The sequence below is a fragment of the Scomber japonicus genome, chromosome 2 (genome assembly GCF_027409825.1).
Source record: "Scomber japonicus isolate fScoJap1 chromosome 2, fScoJap1.pri, whole genome shotgun sequence".
Classification (NCBI taxonomy): Eukaryota; Metazoa; Chordata; class Actinopteri; order Scombriformes; family Scombridae; genus Scomber; species Scomber japonicus.
In genome coordinates, this window is record NC_070579.1 from 7,811,073 (window position 1) to 7,835,093 (window position 24,021).

General features: G+C 40.6%; 4 protein-coding genes across 4 annotated transcripts; 2 read left to right on the plus strand and 2 right to left on the minus strand.

Moving 5' to 3' along the window:
• Positions 1–1,444: 1,444 nt before the first annotated feature.
• On the minus strand, positions 1,445–5,000 carry yju2b (YJU2 splicing factor homolog B). Its single transcript, XM_053332753.1, has 9 exons — positions 4,968–5,000; positions 4,795–4,848; positions 4,620–4,702; positions 3,954–4,009; positions 3,801–3,861; positions 3,537–3,679; positions 3,231–3,403; positions 2,980–3,118; positions 1,445–2,141 (listed from the first exon to the last, which is right to left on the minus strand). Exons 1-9 carry the CDS (start codon positions 4,968–4,970, stop codon positions 1,654–1,656), a joined length of 1,200 nt encoding a protein of 399 aa, XP_053188728.1. The 5' UTR covers positions 4,971–5,000; the 3' UTR covers positions 1,445–1,653.
• A 1,135-nt stretch (positions 5,001–6,135) lies between these two features.
• On the plus strand, positions 6,136–7,753 carry gtf3aa (general transcription factor IIIAa). Its single transcript, XM_053333268.1, has one exon. The coding sequence runs from the start codon at positions 6,240–6,242 to the stop codon at positions 7,317–7,319; it is 1,080 nt and encodes a 359-aa protein (XP_053189243.1). The 5' UTR covers positions 6,136–6,239; the 3' UTR covers positions 7,320–7,753.
• An 8,902-nt stretch (positions 7,754–16,655) lies between these two features.
• Positions 16,656–17,392, plus strand: LOC128365018 (persephin). The gene is made up of 2 exons (XM_053325636.1): positions 16,656–16,746; positions 16,950–17,392. The coding sequence occupies exons 1-2, from the start codon at positions 16,656–16,658 to the stop codon at positions 17,390–17,392; spliced, it is 534 nt and encodes a 177-aa protein (XP_053181611.1).
• A 1,913-nt stretch (positions 17,393–19,305) lies between these two features.
• wdr83 (WD repeat domain containing 83) lies at positions 19,306–23,531 on the minus strand. Its single transcript, XM_053334179.1, has 9 exons — positions 23,425–23,531; positions 23,138–23,258; positions 22,249–22,354; positions 21,390–21,438; positions 20,984–21,110; positions 20,763–20,830; positions 20,549–20,657; positions 19,873–19,987; positions 19,306–19,690 (listed from the first exon to the last, which is right to left on the minus strand). Exons 1-9 carry the CDS (start codon positions 23,525–23,527, stop codon positions 19,535–19,537), a joined length of 954 nt encoding a protein of 317 aa, XP_053190154.1. The 5' UTR covers positions 23,528–23,531; the 3' UTR covers positions 19,306–19,534.
• Positions 23,532–24,021: the final 490 nt, after the last annotated feature.

Sequence of the window (24,021 nt, forward strand, 5' to 3'; positions counted from 1 at the left end):
AAAAACCTTTCATCCTTATTTAACCCTCCTATTGTCCTTGAGTCAAGGCAGGAAGGGAGGGACAAAGAAGGAAGGAAGGAAAGGAGGGAGGAAGGAGGGAAGGAGGGAGGGAAGGAGGAAGGAAAGAGAGAAGGAGGGAAGGAAGAAGGAAAGAAGGAGGGAGGACGGAAGGAAAGAGAGAAGGAGGGAAGGAAGAAGGAAAGAAGGAGGGAGGAAGGAAGGAAAGAGAGAAGGAGGGAAGGAAGAAGCAAAGAAGGAGGGAGGACGGAAGGAAAGAGAGAAGGAGGGAAGGAAGAAGGAAAGAAGGAGGGAGGAAGGAAGGAAAGAGAGAAGGAAGAAGGAAAGAAGGAAGGAAGGGAGGGAGGAAAGAAGGAACAGTCAAAACGGACAGGGTCAATTTGACCCGGGAGGACGACACGAGGGTTGATAGAAACTACTCTTTTATGTGTATTTGTGTGTATGTACCTTGTTTTGCTCGAGCCAATATGTTGGAAAGAACATTTTATATGTGATTTAATCAGGTTTAGATAGCAGAGGTGTCAAACATAAGGCCAGCGGGCTAGAACCGGCCCACCAATGAGTCAAATCTGGCCCATTGAATACAATGAAAGGTTTTAGGAGCAACTGTGAGGAGCCTACTTCATGTAAAATGCTGCTTCAGAGATTGTTTTTTTTTTCACCCTGTGAGCAGAATACAAAAAACAATTAATACACATTATGGTCATATTTAAACCATTCATATATTTAATATTGTGAAACATATTGTCAATCAGCAGTTTCTATGCAAAATAATCTATAATAGACTTGAGTCCTAATGTGGTTGTAACTTTTCCTAAGACATCTCAGTAGTAAATTAGTTATATTATATATATTGGATATTATTTACAGATTATTATGCAATGGTTTTACTGGTCCAGCCCACTTGAGATGAAATTGGGCTATACAGAGGGGAACTGGGATAATGTGATGGGACTTTCTTTATTTCTTTGTTTTAGTTGTTGTTTCTTTATTCTCTTTGTGTTGTTTTGGATGTTTTTTGTAGCTTTGATTTTATTTCTATAGTTTAAGAAAAAAGGACTAGGACATTTTACACGGGTTCAAACATTAAATGGTTATTTTGCTGTTTATCTAAAAATTTGCTGTAATTTCTGTTTTGCTATATTTTGCTGCCTATATATTTTTTTGTGTTATTTTAACATGTCCAAATAAAGAAACTGAAATTTCATTAACAAAACATTTAAAGAAGAAAATAATCTGCAGATTTATCTATAATAAAAAAATAATTCTGCCCTTCTTCTGATAAAAGGTGAGATTTTGCTTTGTCGTACTTGATTGAATCATGTCTGGAAATACAGTTACTGATACTACCACTAATCCAAGGCAAGGCAAAAAAAGGACAATATAAATCTGAATGTAATTTACATCTATGTATCTGTTTAATTTACAAGCTTCCTTACAGTTTTATTGACTCATCACTCAGAAAATCAATATGACCAAACATTTTAAGGTGAGATCTGATTAACAGGGTCCAAACCTCCGTCACTCTGTCATCATAAACACATGTATAACAATGAATCCTTCACCAAACTTAAAATTATAATCTTATTTTACATATTTTGTTCAATATTTCTGTTCTGATCAGTCCGAGGCTCCTCATTGTCCAGGGTCTGAATCTGAGTCGCTGTAATCTGCCACCAGAGATGTGACTGCTCCAAAACTTCTGTCCTGCTCCTTTTTCTCCCCAGAGTCCTCCTCCGCTCCTGTCAGTTCTTTACTCGCCTCCTCCGTGGATCCACTGTCATTTCTTACTTCCTGTCCTGCTTGTGTTGATACCATTCCCGACGCCTCCTCCTTCTGTGTGATCTTTAAAACCTCTTTGTCGCACGTGTTCGCTTCACAGTCTGACTTCCTGCGGGCTACGATGACACACGGTTCAGTTTTGACTCCGGACCCTCCCGAGCGTCTGCGGATCAGGGGGCTGTGGGAGACGCCCAGGGCTTTGGCCACCGCCGCTTCTTTCCCCTGCAGGCCCAGCTTGTGGAGAAGACTGCCAGCAGCGCCCCCTGGTGAGGCAGAGGAGGGGTTGAACCAGGAACGAGAGGAGATCTGTTTCCGCTTGCTGTGCTTCTTGTCTTCATATGCTGAGCAGAGAGAGGAAGAGAATAATAAAGACATTTTTATTAATAGTCCTGTTATTAGAATTCAAACTTTGGTACAAACTTAGGTCTTGGTCTTAGGTTTGGTGAGGATGAGGATTCTTTCTATTTCTATCTCTTAACCCGGGAATCTTAATATTTTGCTATTTTCTCAGTAATCTCTTCATTTTAAGATGTCTTTATTCCATTTGTAACTCTTATTTGAGGTCAAATTCATCTTCTAAATTGCAGTGGAGATGAGATAAATGTTGGGCTGAATTCTGGAGAGAGGGCTCTAAAAATAATACACAAGAATTTAAGAATATTTGTTATTAGATTCGATTAAATTGAGTTTTAGGTTTGAATATTTCAATCTGTGATAACACCAGAATTAAGAAGTGAAGGCTTTTAACAAACTGAAGATTATTTTTCAACCTTACTTACTGGAAGGCAAACCCCATGACTGTCTATCAGTATTATCTGGTGTATTTTGAGCTATAGATTATACATTTGCATGCAGTGTGTGGTTAAGATAAACTGTGCAGCCCTGTCAGCTCTGTGTGAGTTATGAGAGATTTCTAGCTGCTACAGACATTTTTAAAGGTGTTAATTTCTTACAAATTTTAGTTAGAGTTTAGAGTTACTTTGTTTTCATTTTTATTTTTTTTAAATGCAGCTAGAGAACTGTGTCCAAACAAAACTGGTTTCCTAATCTTATCAATAGGAGCTGCTGTTGGAAGCCAGGCAGGTCAAAGGTCAAAGGCAGTAAGTAAATATTTTTAAATGTTACTTTTTACTTTAATCAATTGTGTGCAGTGCAGGTGAGAAAAGAAACTTTACTTACAGTCGGGCGCCTGGTAGGTGAGCAGTGCTGCCAGTTTCTTGTCCTCCTCTTTCTCCGGCAGCAGTGGGATGGACAGGTTGGTCCTCATCCTCACCGCGTTGTCCTTCTCTTCCTGCTCAGCGAAAACTTTCTTCTCTGTCTGCATCACAAAGTAAAAGCAGGGTCCTCGGTTTAGTGATCCAATGAGAAACAGTCTCCAGATATGTCAGCATTAATACAGCAGAGAACAACACAAGAGATCAGTGTCTTACTCTGAACTTCCTGCGGAGGGCGCTGTTGAGCTGGAAGTCGTCCTTCCAGCTGGACTGGTGGTCCTGAATCTCCGACAGTGACGGCAGAGCCTTCTTCAGCTTCTCCTGGTCTTTCCCGCCATGGTCCAGCTTGTACATGGCATCCGTCTCCAGCTTCTCCTTCTCTGTCCGCTCTGTCCAAAGAGAGAGAGACAGGAGAGAGATGATTAAGTATGAAAAGAAGAGTAGGTGGCAGAAACAGAGGTATCAACACCTTTATATCCTTACAACAGGTTCATCTTTTGATTGATGAACATGATTTTGTACCTGTGGTGAGTATCTGCTCGTTTTCAGCCATGTCCCAGCGCTCCTCCTTCCTGTTCGCCCCGCTCACGATCACGTAGTCGCAGGTCGCCGGGTCCGTCTGCATCTCAATGTAGTTAACGCACAGGTGGCACTTCATCCTAAACCTGTTGGGTCAACAAATATGAACATTTTTAAAGTCTTGATTTGGGATTTAGATGTAGTTTAAAAGTGCGATTTCATGTGAGAACAGAAACTTCAGATTGACATCAGTCTGTCTGTGTTTACCTGTAGATCGGCGTGGTGTAGTAGTTCCCCACTTTCTTCTTCTCTGCGTTGTAACGGACCCCTGAGCAAGCAGAACATCTATGTTATGGAAATGTCTGAGAGAACATCACATGAGACTGAGCCTGAATGAATTGGGTCAGGTTTTTTACTTACCCATGCCGATGTGATTTTTGCAGCCATCACACCAGATGTTGTACGGCATCTCAAACCTTTACGGACAAAAACAGTTCAGTTAAAACATTCAATTCAACTTTTTATTTGTTTTATCATAACAATGAAACTGCTTCATTTGGAAAATAAAAGTTAATTTGGAATAAAAACTGTCCACACTTTTTAATTAGAGGAATGAACTTACTGACAAGCTTCTTACACAGAAAGAGTAAGGCATGTTGTAAAATATAAGCTTACTGTCAAATTTAGGGCCTTTCATGGTTAACTGAGAGGTAGTAAGTTTATCTAAATTATTTTTTCTACTTAATTTGTGTATATATACAGTGTTTGGCTGTGTGTATGTATATATGCACTACTTTTACCCTTTATTGTCTTTAACTGTTAATGAGTGATGATCATAATAAAGCAAATCTGAGGTTAAGTTCTGAAAAAACATTACAAATTACTTCCTTTCTTAATCTTTCAGTATTATTATTATAACAGCATGTTTTATAATGCTTGAATTCATTAAAATTAAGGCCATCAATCGCAATTTTACACACTCTGCTCCCAAATCTATTAGATATGGAAGACATACAATCATTGTATGTCATTTGCTTCTATAAATATGTCTTTTGGAGATGATAACTGTTCAGTATGTGTACTAACCTGATAATGAGGATGCCCTGGGACAGCTTCCTGGCCCTCTCCCGCAGAGGGTGAGTTTTATGGTAGCCATTGAGGGATCCATGCTAAAAGGTAAAGAGTGCCAGAGATGTCAGTCATGATCTATAAACACAAAGTTGAACTGACTGAAAACTGTCATCTGTGTGGTCGTACAAACCTTGGCTGGATCAAAATCCGGAGGGTAGTAGTGGTTTGTTCCTTTTCTTTCACCCTGTCAAGACAACAGCACAGTAAACTTTATTAGTAGAGAGCACATTATGAGTATTTAAATATCTAAGAGGTTATTTGTATCTTGACAGACACAAGTGAATAATACACATCATGGCTTACCATAGTGACGTCTGGATGTCCACACCACTGATGGATTCAACCTTCTGGGAAAAGATAAAAAAATAGAAGTTATGTCACTGACACCAATACATCTTAAATGTCTACAGATACACGATAGGTTGGCTTTAAAGGTTCCTCATCCAAACTCATATCTGGGATAACCTGCTTTCTGATATTATAGTTAGTTAAGCTTCATTTAGTCAGGAAATCTAACTGAAATCAAGATTAAACACTAAGGATGCACCGATTCAACTTTTTCAGTCCTGATACCGACAACTGAGCTTTGGGTATCAGCAATATCCAATACTAATGTTTAATAGGGCTCAGTATCGTTTAAAAAATAACAATACCAGTACCAATCCAAGTGATACCGATACAAACTGAGTAATTCATTCGTTACCCATCATGTGAATAAAAGCATTAAATTGTATGAACTCCTCCACATCTAAATGATTCTAACACAAATGCATTTTTAAAAGTCTTGAAATTATTATTATTTATTCATTGAAGAAGGCTTGCTGTTGATTAGCTGTGAGCAAGTCCAGAAAAATAGTCATATATTTTCTAGCTCTGGGTGCAAAAAGGATCGATTGCAGGTATCGTTTGACAGGAGACGTTTCAATACTACTTGGTATTGATTTATTTCGGTCGATACCTTAAATCGCTAAACCGTTTAGGCTTTAGGTTTGGGACTTTAAACAATCCCAAACATTATGAAGAATATCAGTTAATAAATCCAGTTAATGCAGTTAAATCCAGTAATAAACTACATAATGTGAAAGCGTGTATTTAGACCGTAAAGACTTATGTTTTAAACAGAAGTTAGTCTGTATTAAAACATCTAAAAAAAACTAAATTTTTGCAGAGTGTGAGCTGCAGTTAAACCCAAACTAGCATTAGCTTACATGCTAACTAACACTAGCGTCGCCTTAATGCGGATATAAACGACGAGTAACTGAATACAAACAGCAAATTGCAATCATTCGTGTTGTTGTGTATGAACTGTGGCGCTGTCATGATTTATTTATAGCCTAAAAATATCTTATAATACTTACAGAAGCTGCAAGAAAAAAAAAAATCAACAACCAAACATCAGAGCACCGATGAGGAATGATGGCGTCACATCCGGGACGGACGTGACGTCGATAAGAAGCGCATTACGGGGAGTTCCGGGTGAGGCTGAAAGCGTGCTCTATACGTCGAGAGGGAAAACTAATATATATATATCTATATATAAAATAGCGTATTCCGTTATAACTAAATGTCGCAGAAATGGAAGTTAAACCAGCGTCACATAAACGTTTCATCTGCTCGTTTACGGGCTGCTCGGCTGCGTACAACAAACAGTGGAAGCTAGATGCTCACCTGTGTAAACACACCGGAGTGAAGCCGCACACATGTGAGCACGACGGCTGCGGCAAGTCCTTCTGCAGCCTCTATCACCTGACCCGACACCAGCTCACACACACCGGGCTGCAGCCTTTTCGGTGCACCGTGGACGGCTGCACTCAGGCCTTCACCACCAACTCCAACCGGGCCAGACACATCAGCCGAGTCCACACCAATGAGCAAGAGCACAGGAAGTATGTGTGTAAAGTTGACGGCTGTGGGCTTGAGTTTAAGAAGAACAAGCAGCTGAAGTCTCATATGTGTGAGCAGCATACTCAGCTGCCCTCTTACCAATGCACTTATGAGGGTTGCCAGATGCGGTTCACCTTCCCCAGCAAGCTGAAGCGACATGAGAAGGTGCACAGAGGTTATCCGTGCAAGGAGGAGGGTTGCACATTCACCGCCAAGACGTGGACGGATAATGTGAAGCACAGGAAGGAGCAGCACAGACCCAGCCTGAGGTGCGAGCAGTGCAGCAAGGTGTTCAGAGACTCCTGGTTCCTGCAGCAGCATCAGCACGTCCACTGCGAGGAGCGTGTGGTCCTCATTTGCCCCAGGGAAGACTGCAAGAGGTCTTTCACCACCTTGTTCAACCTGCAGAGCCACATCAAGTCCTTCCACGAGGAGCTGCGGCCCTTCGCCTGCACCCACCAAGGCTGCGGGAAGACCTTCTCTATGAAGCAGAGCCTCCAGCGCCACACAGTCGTCCACGACCCCGAGCGGAAGAAGCTGAAGACGCCACGACCCAAAAGATCTCTCGCTTCCAGGTTGAGCGGCTACAGCCAATCGAAGAGGGCGACCTGCAAAAAGAGTCAGTCCCTCGGAGGGTCCGGGCAGAAGAAGACGAATCCACCTGGTCCTGTTGAGCTGGTCTCTCTCCTGCAGGACACGTCCTTACTGTGCAGTCCTGCTGTGGACACACAGGGACTCACTAATGCACTGACTACGCCACTATCAGTATAGAGTCTAATGAAGGAATGTATACTAGCATGAACGTTGTGATCACAGTATTGTACCAGATGTTGGTGTTATCTGAAATCCGTCCAACATTATGAGTCACCAGCCAAAAAAATATGACTCACGATGAAACGTAACAGACTAAAGTGATTTTTTATTGAAGTGTTTCTTGTTCGTGGATTCAGGATGAAGCCAGCATAGTAATGAGCGTCTGGCTCAGTTCCTCTTGTGGCAGCGTTTGTCTTTGTGTTTAAATTCTTTTCTAGACTCTTCTTTCTTTCAGTTTTGTGTCAAGTGCGTCAATTTCTGGAGCATTTAGTCTGCTCTATCTGTTGCTATTTATATAAGAATGTATATATTTTTCCATATTGTATTAAATAAGAGAAGTTAAAAAGTATAAAAAGAGAAAAATGATATTTTTCCTTTGTTATGCAAAAACTTTTTTTGTTTAATAAAACATTTGAATGGTTTAAAACATATTTGATGTCTTCATTTTATTTATTGCTCTTCAAAGGTCGTCTACATCCATTAAGTCTCCTGGCAGCCTTGTATGTAAAAGAGGTTTTCATTTATTTCGCTTTTATTGATGGAAATATGATCATTCTACACTACAGTTATAATATAATATGAGCCTAAACTAATATTGATCTGAGCTAAACTGAAATCTAATATAATAATATCAGAGTTCTGATAAATATCATGTGAGGCAGGATACTGTGTAGGTGATTATTAAACTTTACTACCAGAAAAGAAAACTTAATTAAAACAGAAACAAAAGAAAACTTGATTCATTTGAAATAAAAAAACTAGAAGCTCGCATACACACACACAACAATGAAGAATATAAAACATTTTTGTAAACATGTAACACACTGATCTTGACACATATAGTAAGTTAGAATTGGCTGATAAACTTCGGTTAGCTAATATTTCAGTGGTTTGCCATTTTCTCACTTTTTACATTATCAACTTTAACTCTTAATTTGTTAGTTTTAGTTGAGCTGGAGCTAGTTATTAAGTGTGTGTCTTGTGAGTTAATCATAGACGTACTAAGATCAATTATTATAACTATCATTAATATTTATTTAACATGTCTTTACTGAAGTCTTAACTGTATTGAATCAAACAAATATTAGACTTTACTGTGAAAGCACTGTTACACCACATGGACATCCCAGTCCATTCATATTTGCATATTTTTGGTCCTGGATTCCTCCTTAAACTCCAAATAAAGGAAATCTTAATGCCACAGCACACAGTCATAGGTCAGACAATAGTGTGCTTATAATAATAATAATAATAATTATACAACCAAAACCAAGTCTGTAAAGAAAGGGGTTGTGTCCGAAATCACTCCTTTAGTCACTCATTCAATACTCCCTATTTAATAAACACTAGATAGATACTAAATATAGTGAGCAGCAAATCAAGACTTTGGACACTAATCACTTGATGGTAGTTTTCACATCTTTAAAATGTTCATTGTGGAATATTTGAGGGAACTGTAGTGGATAAATTTACACACTCAGCAATCAGACGCTCAAATAAAATGATGGAGGGTAAATATAGTTCATTATATAGTAAATGGGGAGTGATTTGGGACACAGCAGGACTTGACTGTCCTGCTCAGAGCCTTGAACTCAACCTGATTCAACACTTCCAGGATGAGCTGGAACAGTTAGCTAGACTTCATCAGACCTCAGCTACCAGCTTCACCATCGCTTGTGTCTGAATGAGATTAAAATTCCTGCAGGTTTCAAACTCTTGTGAAAATCCCCACTAGAAGACTGGAGGGTGATACAGCAGCAGAATAAAGCCACTGGATCTGGACTGAGATGTTAAACAATCATATATGAGTGTAATGTTCCTGTTCTCTCTTTATTTGGGTGTCTACATGCTGTTGGTCACGTAGAGTGTTTTCCCAATCAGAGGAGGGGTGTGTTGCTCAGAGTGAAATCACCTGCAGCAGAGAGAGAGAGAGAGAGAGAGAGAGAGGCTGGGAGGATTGTTGCACCATGATGGCACGCGCTCAGGTATTTCAGCACTGACCAAACAGATTTACGGCGTAAACAGGAGCAGCTCTGAGCGAGTTTGGGATTCCAAGGCTAAACCTTCTCCGAATATTTCCAGTTACAGGAAGGCTGATCCCTGCATTCCTGCCCCGCTCTGCTCAGACGAGCCCTATATGGACCGGCTGTCTGACCAGCTCACCCAGGAATGCACCGCGTATCTCATCCAATTAGTATTCATACATTTTGAATGTAACATGTAATGTAATATCCTGGAATCATTTCCTCTTTTACAACCTTCCTACACGGCTGCTGGAGCAATAAAAGATAAATTTATCACGTGGAACAAAAGCTGTGATTAGTCTTGATGAGAGCTGCAGAGACACTGATAACTTACAATAACACTGCAGATGCTGTATGGTTACACCAGTTACACCACTTATACATTTCTCTGTGGATTATGTCTGCAATTCAAATCAGACATCAATATTTTTCTGTGTTGTTTTTCAGTTTTTATATTCGCACTTTTATGAACTTTAAGTCAAATTTTATTGTGGTTAATATTTATTTATGTCTCTTTTTATTTGGCACCTTTTAAACCATCTTTGCAACATTCATTCATTCATTGTATACTATTTTTCAGTGCAAACCCAGCTATACTAACTCATTTTGTCACTTTAAGAAAGTATAAAGCTATGACAAACCCAACATCAAAGAAAATGACAGTCACTTTTCAAAATATGAATATAAAACAAGGTGCTAAGGTGTCCTCCTGGTTGGCACAACACACTAAAGTGCCCTCTTGGGAGCCAAAACGCGTGCTTTTTTCTTTTCGCTCCTGCCCTTCAACAAGTCTGTGCACGCCACTGGTGAGAGGAGCGTCTGGCTGCAGAGTGTGATAATTGTTTGTCTGCTATATGTTAGTCCTGTGATTGGCTGGCAACCTGTCCAGGGATTATTTATTCCACTATATAAATCACTGAAAATATTAATAATTCAGTTTTTAAAATTTCTCTGAAATAAATGTGATACTGTGCAAACAGCCCACATCAGCACTTTCAAACTTTTTAAGTTTCTGTCTACATCATATAAATAAAGTTATGTTACTGTAAGTCTAATAAGCTCAGTGTATTCACAGAGACACCAGAGGGCCACTATATGTACTTTATTTAACTTTGTTTGGGCTTCATCTCTTTTTACATACAGTACTAGGGTTTTTTTTCTCTACCTGAATCTTTCCATACTTAGATGTATTTTTATAAGCTCCATCATAGTCGAGCACTATTTTTACCTGGACATATGAGTGTTGGCCCGAAGTCAGGCTACATTTAGACCTGTCACTGAGTCATGCCTGAGCATCAGCAGCCGAGCTGACAGCGCTGGGCTCAGAGATACATTCTTTATCTTTATTACTTCAACACTGTAAGCCTTGAGTAGACAGGAACAATCCATACAGACTATGCAATAAGATAGTTTAAAAAATGTATGAGATCAGGTAAAAGATTTACACTGGGAAACAGACAAGGTGCCTTTTTCATAGCAGACGCCTTGAAGATCACAGGTGTTACTCATAATATTAACAATATATTCAATTGTCCCACTAAACCCATGGCCGTAGCTACCATTGAGGACACTGAGGTCATATCCTCGGTATTTTTTTATTTTCTTGAAGTTTCCTTTTATTGTGAAGTGAAAATAGCAGACGAGACAATTCTCCTTGCATCAACGGACCGTCACATGACACGTACTTGGAGATACCGCTGCCCCCGTGTTTTGTCCCAACTGGTTTCCTCATAGACATAATACATTTATTATGTCGCAGTTATATAGAGCTCACTTCCAGAAAAATATTTGCTGCAGTAGATGTTGAACTGCAACTTGAAAATCGCCAGAAATGTTGTCTACATTTGTGAATTGGACTTTGGATGAGCCCTTTGCTTCCTTTCCCAGCAGCCCCATTCAATTTTGGGGCATTCAAATTTTTCCATTTTAAGAACAAACAAAGAAAATAATATATTGCAGTTATAATTTTTAAAAATACAACCATAGAAGTTGTAGAATACTGAAATAGGAGTTGATTTAAGTTGCAGATTTAAATTGGAAGTGATAAGAAAAAACTGGACCACAAGAACTGGACCATGACTGAGAAATGCACAGGAAGAAAATGTTATAAATATATCATGGATTACTGACCACCCATACAAGACCTATGGTGTTCACTTTGACCTCTGTATTTGAAAAATCCTGATTACGGCATTGACTAAACCATGACAGTATGTAATTCAAAATGATACAGAAATTGTAAAATAGTGAAAAATCTAATTGAACAGTGCCTGGTTCAATAAGCTCTTAGATAATAATATACAGCGGTGAAAGTAGCTGATATCCATCTGAAGGGGCCTCACTTTGTTTTAAGTTGAGTAATATCACTCCTGGCATTAGAGCAGGTTACCCTTTTAAAAAATGTTGGGTTTTAAGTTTTGGACCATCATCAGTACAAGCCGTGTTTTCAGATCTGACCAGATAATAAAATTACTGCCAACATTTTTTAATCTTTTTTTTTCTGACTGAAAAATTGATGCCACGTTCTTCCCATTCCTGTCTTCTGACATCTCTGAATTCCAGACGGGTGATTTAGGCTATAATCCAAAGGGATTGCTCTATCTCCACTGTATTTCTCCCACCACCTCCTCTGCTTTCCCTCCGTCTTCTCTTCTTCTCTCCTCTTGGCCTTCGTCCCTGTGTCTCCTTGAAATGTAGAAGGAATGTATCATCAGGCTCTTTGCCCTTTCATGAGCTTGTTTTCAACGGAAATTACCGGGAAATGGGTGCTTGGGTGCTCTCAGTGAGTCAAGCAGAGTTCTGATTGTTATTAACCTCTACAGGCATGTATATATGCACTGCACTGCCCAGTATAACCACTGCACTGCCCAGTATAACCACTAAAAGAACCACTGGGAAAGTCTGTTAAAGCAGCTAACTTTGTTCAAGCATCTCAGACAATGTTCAGAAGATTTCACATGTTCTTTGCACTATAAAATAATTCACTAAACATCTAATTTCAACCTTACATACTGTTCAGATGACATTTGAGCCATGTGATTGCAGTAAAAACACTTTTCGTTTAGCTTATTACATTTCCCAAAGTGTCCTTTGTGTAACTGTGTTATTTTATCAGTAGTGGAAGAAGCACCGGGATTATTATAATTATTATTATAAAAATACTACTTAATAAGTAGAGAACCTGCCTTCAAAAATGTAATTTAAGTATGAAAAACAAGGACAGGGCTAACGTTTATTAGCCGGCTAGCGGGGCTAACGTTTATTAGCCGGCTAGCGGGGCTAACAGGGCTAACGTTTATTAGCCGGCTAGCGGGGCTAACGGGGCTAACGTTTATTAGCCGGCTAGCGGGGCTAACGGGGCTAACGTTTATTAGCCGGCTAGCGGGGCTAACGTTTGTTAGCCGGCTAGCGGGGCTAACGGGGCTAACGTTTATTAGCCGGCTAGCGGGGCTAACGGGGCTAACGTTTATTAGCCGGCTAGCGGGGCTAACGTTTATTAGCCGGCTATGTGTCCTTGGGCATGATACTTAACCCCAAGTTGCTCCTGATGGTTGGCACCCTGCGTTGTATCTCCTGCCATCAGTGTATGAATGTGTGTGAATGGATGAATGAGACATGTAGTGTAAAAGCACTTTGAGTGGTCATAACGACTAGAAAAGCGCTAGGCTATATAAGTACAGTCCATTTACCCTAACATCAACATATGAATGAGTGTGTGAATGGTTGAATGTGACTTCTGGTAGTCTGAATACTAGAAAAGCACTATGTAAGTCCAGTCCATCCATTTATCATAATATAATGTGATTGTGACACAAACAGTGTAAAAAACTAAAGGATAAACTCTCTCATTTATTAATGACAGATGAGGTAGGCTATTAATGAATGATGAATATTGAATATTTAATGACTCATACTTGCACTGTCTTGCCTTATCTTATCACACAGCCTCAGCACATTAATGTGAACCTTGGTTTTTATCTATTTAGTATACTGTTCTTAGTATCTTTATTCTTATTTAACTTTAATCTATCTATCTATCTATCGTAGCTGTTTGAAGGGTTTGCATGAGGTGAAACAGCTCACGATGTGTGATGCTGATGTTTCTGAGTATTGGTGACCAGCAGATAGTCCAAGAAATATATCATCAGTGTTGTTAAACACCTGTATCTGAAGTGGAGTTCGCTTAAAAATCCATTTCTCATGTTTTAATGTGTAATTCTGTGCAGTCTCCAGAGGCCTGATCCTCGGAAGAATTATTGAAATTCCTGGCAGTAAATTTCACGGAGCACTTTGAGTTCAAGATTTAGGGCTGATTCCTTTTTAATTCATATCAGCAGTGCTATAATAAAAGAGAAATGGGGATGTTTAACTCTGAAATAAATAAATAAATAAATCTCATTGGACACACTCCTCTTGTCTAAATATAACTAAGTGAAACCAGAAGGCAAATATTAACACAGCGAAGTAAAAGTAATGTCCTTTTTTTAAATTATTATTATTATTATTATTGTATTATTTGCATGCATTGGATATTTCCTGCTATGTGAACTGCTTACTCTTCCCTTTAGTGTTCATTCCTGCATTTATTATCCCACCTGCTTCTCTTCTTTACACTTCACATGTTGTCTCTTTTCTTATTTTAATAGATTATTCAACACCTGGCTGAAGGAGTTCACAAGAGCACACTTACTCCCCCCCCACCACTAATAATAATAAAATAAAATAAAAACAAAGTACAGAAAAATAGAAAGAGAGAGAAATAAAATACTAGAATGGAGCATTAAATATAAGATTGCAGCATAAATATTTTTACCATTACTAATAATTACTTATTCTTACTTAATTTAGTCTTATAAGCAGTTTTAATTGTGAGGCAAAAAAACCCAAATGTGATCAATTAGACAAAGTTCACAGACTTGATCTAGGGCAGCAGGGGTCGGGAACCTTTTTTCCTGGAGAGCCACTTAAAACTTTTTTTTCAATCTCAGAAGAGCCACATAAAGATGACTAGAAGACGGTTTGGATATTTAACTTACTTAGTTACTTTAATACATGTTGGTCGACCTGTACCTTTTTCAGGAGCTCTTGGCAGGCCTTGCTTTGACTATCTCCTGCAGGATATTTTGCTGCAAATGATGCATGGTGGTGGGTGTCGAAGTGGCGTTTAACCCTTGTGTCATCCTCTCGGGTCAAATTGACCCTGTCCGTTTTGACTGTTCCCTCATTCCCTCCTTCTCTTTTTCTTTCCTCCCTCCTTTCCTTATTCCTTCCTCCCTCCTTCTCTCTTTCCTTCCTCCCTCCTTTCCTTCCTCTCTAATTTCTTCCTCCCTCCTTTCCTTATTCCTTCCTCCCTCCTTTCCTTCCTCTCTACTTCCTTCCTCCCTCCTTTCCTTAATTCCCTCCTCTCTTTCTTTCCTCTATCCTTTCCTTCCCTCCTTTCCTTCCTTCTTCCCTTCCTCCCTCCTTTCTTCTTTCCTCCCTCCTTTTCTTCCCTCCTTCCTTCCTCCTTTCCTTCCTCCTTCCTTCCCTCCTTCCTCCCTCCCTTCCTCCCTCGACTCAAGGACAACAGGAGGGTTAATATTGCATCGTTTCATCGACGCAATTTTGTCGTTACATAACAAACAGGTGGCAGTCCCAGCTCTCTCCAACCCTCTAACCCTAACCCTCAACACAAACTCGAACTCATCTGTCCACTCAGGCTGTGATTTTGTTTGACGTTGTCATGGCAACGAGCCGCGAATGTAACAATATTGTGCTGGCTATGGTTACGGAGTCAAATGAGGTGGAAAGTGAAATAACATTTCTCAGATAGACCTGCTACGACGTATTTGCCACGAAGCCTTGCCATTTTAATAGAAGTAGTATTGACTGTTGTTTTAGCTTTCCTCTATGCTTATCCCCTTTAGTTGCAAGTTGGTTTTTTTTCGCTAACCCATTTCATCCGAGAGCCTCGACTGTGCAGAAAAAGAGCCTCGCGAGCCCCAGGTTCCTGACCCATGATCTAGTCTAGGGAGATGATATGTGTAGCCTATATATGTGTTATTATAGGGATGAATGTGATTAAAGCGATTGGTTTCAGTATTCTCAGATATAAAGAAGGACCAGAGACAGAGACGACTAATATTTAGCAACTCATTACATAATTCAGCAGTTATCCATATTTCCAGCCTGAGTCACATCATTTCACTATTAAAAAAAAAGAAAAAAGAAGAAGGTGCACAGGGGTGTTTGACCTGCTGCACACCTGACAGAAACAAGGTCCAAATATGCACTTCGTCTTCTTCTTCTTCCTGCAAACTCCAAATTCCACTCGCTGCCTGTTTCGGGCCCTCTGACCTTTCCATAAAGCATATTCTACATATTCTACATGTCAGCCGCACATTGCTGGTGAAATCCCTCAATTTATGTCCCAGCTCTGCCTCTTCCTCTCCAGGCCAGTCACCCATTGTGGAATGCGTGCTATAAAAACGGGAACGGGCCCCTGTTGTGTTTATAATTATAACTTTTAGCATTTTAATCTTTTAGAGAGAAAGTTTCCTCCTTCTTCTTTCTTTTTTTTTTTTTTTTTAAATATTTTGGTTCATCGATCCTCAAAAGTGACAAAAGCAAAGGAGATGATGATAACAGGAGCGGACTTTTCTTTTCAGACATTCCTCAGTGACGACTCATCTTTCGCTCCATCCTTCACATTTCCTACATCCTTTTTTCGTGCCTCCATTTTTTGATAATTCTCCGTCTATGACTTGTACCTCTTGGCTGTCTTTCCACTTCCTGTGTCTGTCTAGCTATCTCTTCTTCCTCTAATGATTCATTTATTTATCGGCAGGCACGCATACTTCTCAGCATCATCATCATCAAAGTGGCATCATTGTCCACTCCTTAAAAGCCCCCTTAAAAAACCCTCCATTTGCCAAAAGGGGGCCAGCATCCTCTGGAAAAACATCTGCGTTGGGGAAACTCGACAATAAACCGATGATTTACACCAATTAGATAATCCCAACAGGACAAATTCTGGGTCAACCGCCCGCCTGCCCTCCTACGCTGCCTGTCAAAGCCTCAGGTGAGTGGGATAGTCTGTTGGCAAGTAACGGGTTAGCGTCTGTCTTCCCCCTACACCTCCTCGTCTCGTCCCTTTCGCCCCCCTTCATCTCCCGAGGGCTATATATATGGAGGCCGCGACTCGTCTGTATCTTAAGCATACACTCACAAAAAAACCCCCCAACCACACAACGTCTGGTTCTCTCGTAGAGACGAAGAGCAGATTGTAGCGATGAGGTCAGTGCTGCTGCTGCTGCTGAAGCTGGTGGTGATTCTGGTCTGCGTCCAGAGGGGAGAGGGCCGTCGGCTCAGGTCACTGATTGGTAAGTGCTGGGTCGTGACCTATGACCTTTTGGCTGATTATTACTTTTTTACTGGATTCCAGGATTGTGTGTTTTTGAGCTAGACTGCTGTAAATATTTGGTGTCTCAATGTGGATTGGGGTGAAGTTAGGAGCTTTTTTATAGATGTATTCTCTGTAATTTGGTGCATATGATGTATAAATAACTCTTTCTGCCTTTTCTAGATCAGAGACGGGAAGCTGCATCTCCACACGTGTCTCAAAGTGAGGAGAAGAGAAGCGGAGATCCAGCTGAAGAAGCTTCTGGAGTCGGTCCATCACTCCATCACCCCATCGTCCGCTCCCGCCGCTCCACTCCAGACTCCCAGTGTGGCCTCCACTCCATCCTGCTGCAGGTCCGAGACCTCGGGCTGGGCTACGACTCGGACGAGACCGTCCTCTTCAAGTACTGCGGCGGGTCGTGTCCCCGCGTCCGCTCCAACCACGACCTCACCCTCACCAACCTGCTGCTCAGCGGGGTTCTGCCTCACCCGGCGGCCGGAGAGCTGTGGCACAACGCCCCCTGCTGCCGGCCCACCCACCACGAGGACATGGCCTTCCTGGATAACTCGCACCGCTGGCACAAAGTGGAGAAGCTGTCGGCGGCGGGATGCAACTGTGTGGGCTAGAAGGGGGCGAACGTAGACGGGGGGAAGCTTGGAGTGAAATACTGAGATGATCTGGGAGGACAAAGCAGGTTTTCTTTGTAATTTCTGTAAATGAAAAAAAACTTTCATGTCTTATAAATGTTATTTATGTCACAAAGTCAAACTGTTTTCCCCCAAAATTGACATGTAAATGCTTTTGGGTGAAAGAACCATCACTACTCCAGTTATGTTGATTTAAATGTTTTGACTCCAGCCGAAGATCTCATGAACCTCAACAGGATCAGAATTTAACAACTTTTGGCTCGTGAAAGCTTTTACTCTGAAATCAGTCAAGCTAAAAACCTTCATGAACTGTTTTATTTCTGGAAGAGTGAGGGGAGTTTTTCCATTTGACGTCTGCTATAAATACATAGAGGGATTTTTGGAGGGGAAGCCTTCAAATGCAAATACTTTTTTTTTTTTTTTTTTTTTTAATGTTCGATTTTTCCTGACAAAGCTATTTTTAGAAGAATCGAGCTGATCAGAGACTCTACAACAGGGGTGTCAAACATGCGGCCCGTGGGCCAGAACCGGCCCGCTGAGGGGAGCAATCTGGCCCACTTTCTTCCTTCCTTCCATCTGTCCTTCCTCCTTTCCTCCTTTTTTCCTCTCTTCGTTCCTCCCATCTGTCCTTCCTTCCTTCTTTCTTCCCTCTCTCCTTTCTTTCCTTCCTTCCTTCCATCTGTCTGTCCGTCCTTCACTGTCTGTCCTTCCTTCCTTCCATCCATCTTTTTTTTATGATCCGGCCCACATGAGATCAAATTGGTCTGTATGTGGCCCTTAAATGAAAATGAGTTTGACACTAACTACTACTTGACTTTTTTTTTTTTCTTTTTTCTCTTTTTGTAAATAAGCTGACATTATATTTATTTAAAAAGATCTTCAGTGCAATTTCGGGGGTTAATAATAGATTTGGATGGTGTGTGTGTGTACGCAGCTGCGCGGCTACGTCTCGTGGTTCGACCAACGCAGCCGAGTGAAGCGAAACTCTCTTTAACATTCAGACAAAGTTGCCAGACGTTCCAGCCACATTTGAAAAAATCTATTTATGTAATCTTAAGTTATTTATTTATTTGTCGCCATTCATTTTTTTTGTGTCATGCTAATTTATTTTTTACTGTGCTCATCTCTGTGTTGATTGTTTGTACAGTTCCTAATAAAGATAAACTTGTACAGAACTGAACCGTGTTGGTGGGAAGCATCATTTATGTGGAGAGAGAGAGAGAGAGAGAGAGAGAGAGAGAGAGAGAGAGAGAGAGAGAGAGTGAGAGAGAGAGACAGAGAAAGAGAGAGAGAGAGACTTGAATGTAGGCGGTTATGTTATATGACCAGGACTAGTCTTGGTAAATAAAAGGTAACTAACGCTAAAGGGAGGAAGGAAGGAAGAGAAGACAGGAAAGAAAAACAGAAAGAAAGGAAAGATGGAAGGGAGAAAGGAAAGATGGAAGGAGGGAAGGAAGGAAGGAAGGAAGGAAAAAAGGGCAGAGGGAATGGGGGAAGGAAAGAAGGAAGGAAGGGAGGAAAAAATCAGGAGAAAATTCAGCGGAGTTCGCTAAAAAAAAAAAAAAAAAAAAAGTAGTGGGGGGCGATTAAGAGAGAGAGAGAGAGAGAGAGAGAGAGAGAGAGAGAGAGAGAGAGAGAGAGAGAGAGAGAGAGAGAAAGAGAGAGAGAGAGAGAGAGAGAATACACAATGTGATGTATATTACAAAAAAAAAAGATGTTTATTCAGGTTTTGTACAAAAATATTTTGTCTGTCATACAAAAATGAATAAATCCAAAAGGCGTGGGACTCAGTAATGAGCTAAAGTCAGATCTAAACTGTCAAACATCTCGGAGCAAAATCTCAACAGCTGTAAAGTTTTTGTAAATTTAATGATTCTATAAGTAGCTCACCTCAGAATGAAATAAAACCACTTTTTCCACAATGATCATTTATAAATTTACATATACTCCAATTATGATCTCTTTCATTTGAGACTTTGCCTTATATTCCTTCTGTCAGCACTTATGTTAACACCAGCAACCTCAGAGAAGAAGATCAGTAGTGTCAGTCATCCTAATTTGGGTTTTCTTTAGGATGACAGTATAGCCCAGTTACTGAAATATCTACTACTTTCACCCTCTCTACGTTGCCATGGCATCCTCCTCCGTCTCCTCTGGCTCTGCCCCCCACACCTGGACACGCCCCTCCATGGCTGTAAGGAGGCAGACGTCCGTCGGGTGGAAAGCAAGAGACTGGACCACGGCTTTCCCCACCGGCAGCTTTAACGATAAAGAGCCCTGGAAGAGAGAGATGAGACAGGATGTTCGTTAGTCCGTGCTTCATTAAAATAGCTTAGTGAGGGTTTGATTTAGATGATGGATTGGGGCTTAAAGACAGACACTCCTATGATATTCTGTATTCAGGAGGACTCAGGCTGCATAATGGTGACCTGTTAAGTATTTGTTAGCTGGACGCTCACCTCCACGAGGTCCCAGCAGTACACGTGTCCGTCCTCGGAGCAGCTCAGGATGTGAGTGTCTTTACTGGACAGGCAGCAGTCCAGCTTATAGCCCTTCATCTTGTGCCCTGAATACCTAAAGCAAAAACAAACCAAAACTAGTTCAGGTAATATGTTAAAACATAAAAATAAAATAAGGAATAATAAGGAAGGAAAGGAGGGAAGAAAGAAAGAGATAAGGACGGAGGGAGGGAGGACAGATGGAAGGAAAGAAAGGAGGGAGGAAGGAGAGAGGAAGGAGAGAGGAAGGAAGGAGAGAAGGAAAGGAGGGAGAAAAGAAAGAGAAGGAGGGAGGGAGGGCAGATGGAAGGAGGGAGGGAGGAAGGAAGGAAGGAAAGGAGGGAAGAAGGAAGGAAGGAGGGAGGAAGGAAAGGAGGGAGGAAAGAAAGAGAAGGAGGGAAGGAGGAAGGAAGGAACAGTCAAAACAGACGGGTCAATTTAACCCGGGAGAACGACACAAAAGTTAAAGTCACATTTTTAATTCATCCTTTTTTTAATTGATGAATACTAAAAACAGGAAGCTCTTCTCCTACAGTGTCTGTACTCTTTTACTAAGTGGTGATGTCATGTGATGTCATGTGATGTCATGTGATGTCATGTGATGTCATCAAACTATAAATGAAACATCTTCACTCACTCTCCCAGCATTTCTCCGGTGGTCTTGTCCAGCAGTCTGACCGTTGAATCCAGACTGGAGCTCAGCGTGCACTGACCGTCCTGACTGAAACACACGCACGTGATCGGACCTGGAAAACACACACACACACATTTAGACCCAACTTTATTTTCCCACAGAGTCATTTTCACATTATCTGAATGTTTAAAATACTGTCATAGAAACGACTGCTCACTGCTGATGAAGTCCACGTGTAATTGTCCCATTCTCAGGTCGTAGCGCCTCACTCTACCGTCCACCGACCTGAAACACAAGATGTTGGTTGTGAGAATAAAACAGAGTGGCAGTAAGATCTATTTTAGCTGTTTCAGTCTGAATGAAACATGAGACATGACTGATTCGTGAATCAATCTTAAAATCAAACCTAAATAATAGAGAAATAAGTTGTTTTCTGACCCTGTTAGCAGCTCGTGTTGCATCACCTTCACGCTGCTGACGCTGTCTCGAGCCTCGTCCAGAACCTGGATGGGCTCAAACCGACGGGACCTGGTGTCCCAGCAACGCACCGTCCCGTCTATGGAGCCTAAAAAAACAGGACATTTTTATACACAAAGAGCACTATTAAATTAACATACAACTCACAATTTGATCAATATTAGTCTTGATAATTGTATGGCAGAAGAACACATATAGACAATGTATTATCCAATAAATTACATTATATATGTATATATATATATATATATATATATATATATATATATATGTATATATACCTGATAAATGCAATAACATCCACAAACTAATATAATAATAATACTGAATAGAGTATTGTATTTATGTTACATGAATGGAAACTTACCAGACAAGATGACAGTTGCTTCCTCATTGAATTGGACACAGTTTACTTTCTGCAAACACAAAATTCGAGTGAGATGAAGAAAAAAAAGCAAAAGCTTTAGCTTATAGTTAGGGCTCTTAGAGCTCTTAGCTTATGCTGCTATAGGCTTAGACTGCTGGGGGGACTCCCATGATGCACTGAGCTCCTCTCTCCTCCTCCCTCTCTCTCTCTATCCATCCATCTATATCCATTAACATTCATGTTCTATTAATGCATTCAATAAGCTAAACTTCTCCCCCGGAGTTGTCTTTCTGGTTTCTGGTCTCAGGTAATCTGGGCCTGTAGTCGTCCGGATGACGGATTCCAGTCCCGGACCTTCTAGCTTCATTGTTGATTTTCATTGTGCTTCTCTCCTCTATCCTTCCTTTCTCTCCTCTATCCTTCCTTTCTCTCCTCTCCTTCCTCTCTCTCTACTCTCCTTCCTCTCTCCTCTCCTTCCTTTCTCTCTCCTCTCCTTCCTCTCTCTCTCCTCTCCTTCCTCTCTCTCCTCTACTTCCTCTCTCTCCTCTATCCTTCCTTTCTCTCCTCTCAACCCCAACCGGTCGAGGCAGATGTTCTCCCACTCTGAGTCTGGTTCTGAGGTTACTTCCTGTTAAAAGGGAGTTTTTTCTTGCCACTGTTGCTCATGTGGGAATGTTGGGTCTCTTTAAAGTTAAAACCTGAAGAGTTCGGTTTAGAACCTGCTCTATGTGGAAAGTGCCTTGAGATAACTTTGTTGTGATTTGGTGCTATAAAAAAATAAAGATTGATTGATTGATTTAGGATACAAAATAAAGTGAAACTGTGTCGGTGCATTGAACTATCAGACAGCAGGACTGACCCCAGCATGACCTCTGAGCTTCCGTGTGACCTGGCCCGTGGCGACGTCCCACAGGATCACCGTCTTGTCTGAGCTGCAGGTGCAAATCTGGCTGTTGTCATAGGAACTGTTGAAGCAGCCGAAGCAGAAACAAAGATGGTTGATTCATGCAGGGGGTAAAGAGTTATAAACAGTATGTAGAGTATATAGTTAGTTAGTTATTGAGTCGTGCACATATCAGTACTCAGGTCACATGCTGCTACACTTCCTACATTACACTGTAAACTGTATCTCCTCTACAGCTAAAACCAGCCTGAAATAAAGCTTCCTTTACTGAAACACAGCTCAAGTTTTTCATCATTTATCCAAAAAAAACCTCCATCAGAAAATAAGGACGCTTCGTAAAATGTTAGTATAGTTATTAATTAGTCATATCATATAATAAGAGCTGCAGGGTTAGAGTTAGAAAGTTAATCTGCAACTACTTTAATAATCAAACAATAGTTTAAGTCATTTGTTAAGTCAAAGAGGCAAAAAAAAGGCTGGTTGCAGCTTCTCAAATGTGAGGATTTGAAGCTGTGTCGGTGTCATAAATGATACTGAACTAACTATGTTTAGATTTTGGACTGTTAATCACATAAAATGATACATTTATAGATGTAACAATAGCTATAAGAAGTTAAAATGGCCATTTTTCACTATTGTAAGACATTTTATGAGCATTAAAATGAATTAATAATTGGCAGATTTAACTAATAATGAAAATAATTGTTAGTTGCAGCCCTACATCTATCTATCTATCTATCTCTTAAGCCCATATTTACTACATCTTCATGTGTCTATCATGCAATCTGATGACACTAATATTGCTGATTTATCCTTCCAGACAAAGTGACTAATCTTCTCTCACCCGTCTGCATCCAGAACCTCGTATCCGTGTCCGCTGTACGTCTTCAGCAGCGTCCCTCGGCTCACACTCCACAGCTTTAGAGATTTGTCACTGCCGCAGGACAGCACGTAGTTACCATCAGCTGATTGAGACAGGAGACAGGAGACAGGAAACAGGTGTGAGCTAAATCAATTTGCATCATCAAGAGACTTAAATACTACAAATGTGTCACAATAGAAACAGACTATAGTGGTTTATCTCAACAGTCCTAAACAATAGTAAGATGAATATTTGTGTGTGTTCATCACCATTGAAGCGGACAGCTCTGACAGCTCCTTGCTGACAGTCGATGGTCCTGAGCAGATGCTGAGGAAGCTGAGGAGCCTGAGGTTTGGGGAGAGGAAACGACATGACACCCAACCTGTGAGGAGAAACACAACACATCACATGTCATTTAATAAATTCCCACTATATCACCAGAGAGTTATCATGTGGTTTTAGCCCTTTTACTTTGAAACTTGCACATTTATTGGGACAGTAAGTCGTCTAGTGTTACCTCTTGACCCCTTAAAAACTCTCTAAAAGGAAACATCTGCTTTTTGTATACAAACCTGACTAGCATACAAACACTTTACAGCTAGCATTTCCTTCTTATAGAGGTTAAAATGTGTTTTTACTTACTTTTACCCCCTAAAAATTTAAAGTTCAAGATTGCGCCATGTGGATATACTGGATACAACTATTTAAATCACTTAATAATCTATTTTAACGTCATGTTTTTAACAATCTAGCTCAAGTCTCCTCCATTCATTTTGCTAACACGCACAATGCATACTGGGAATCAAGCATTTCCTTTCAAAATAAGATTTCAAACCGCTTCCTCCCGCTTTATTTCACCGTTCGAA

Excerpts from the sequence above, each read along its gene's own strand:
- wdr83 (XM_053334179.1), bottom strand. The coding sequence starts at position 23,527 with ATGTCGTTTCCTCTCCCCAAACCTCAGGCTCCTCAGCTTCCTCAGCAT. Across the intron at positions 21,439-22,248 it reads AGCTCAGAGGTCATGCTGGG|AAAGTAAACTGTGTCCAATT; the intron begins GTCAGTCCTGCT and ends TTGTGTTTGCAG. Across the intron at positions 20,658-20,762 it reads ACACGTGGACTTCATCAGCA|GTCCGATCACGTGCGTGTGT; the intron begins GTGAGCAGTCGT and ends TGTGTTTTCCAG.
- yju2b (XM_053332753.1), bottom strand. Across the intron at positions 4,703-4,794 it reads CGGATTTTGATCCAGCCAAG|CATGGATCCCTCAATGGCTA; the intron begins GTTTGTACGACC and ends TTTACCTTTTAG. Across the intron at positions 4,010-4,619 it reads CAGGGCATCCTCATTATCAG|GTTTGAGATGCCGTACAACA; the intron begins GTTAGTACACAT and ends TTGTCCGTAAAG.
- gtf3aa (XM_053333268.1), top strand. The coding sequence starts at position 6,240 with ATGGAAGTTAAACCAGCGTCACATAAACGTTTCATCTGCTCGTTTACG.
- LOC128365018 (XM_053325636.1), top strand. The coding sequence starts at position 16,656 with ATGAGGTCAGTGCTGCTGCTGCTGCTGAAGCTGGTGGTGATTCTGGTC. Across the intron at positions 16,747-16,949 it reads TCGGCTCAGGTCACTGATTG|ATCAGAGACGGGAAGCTGCA; the intron begins GTAAGTGCTGGG and ends TGCCTTTTCTAG.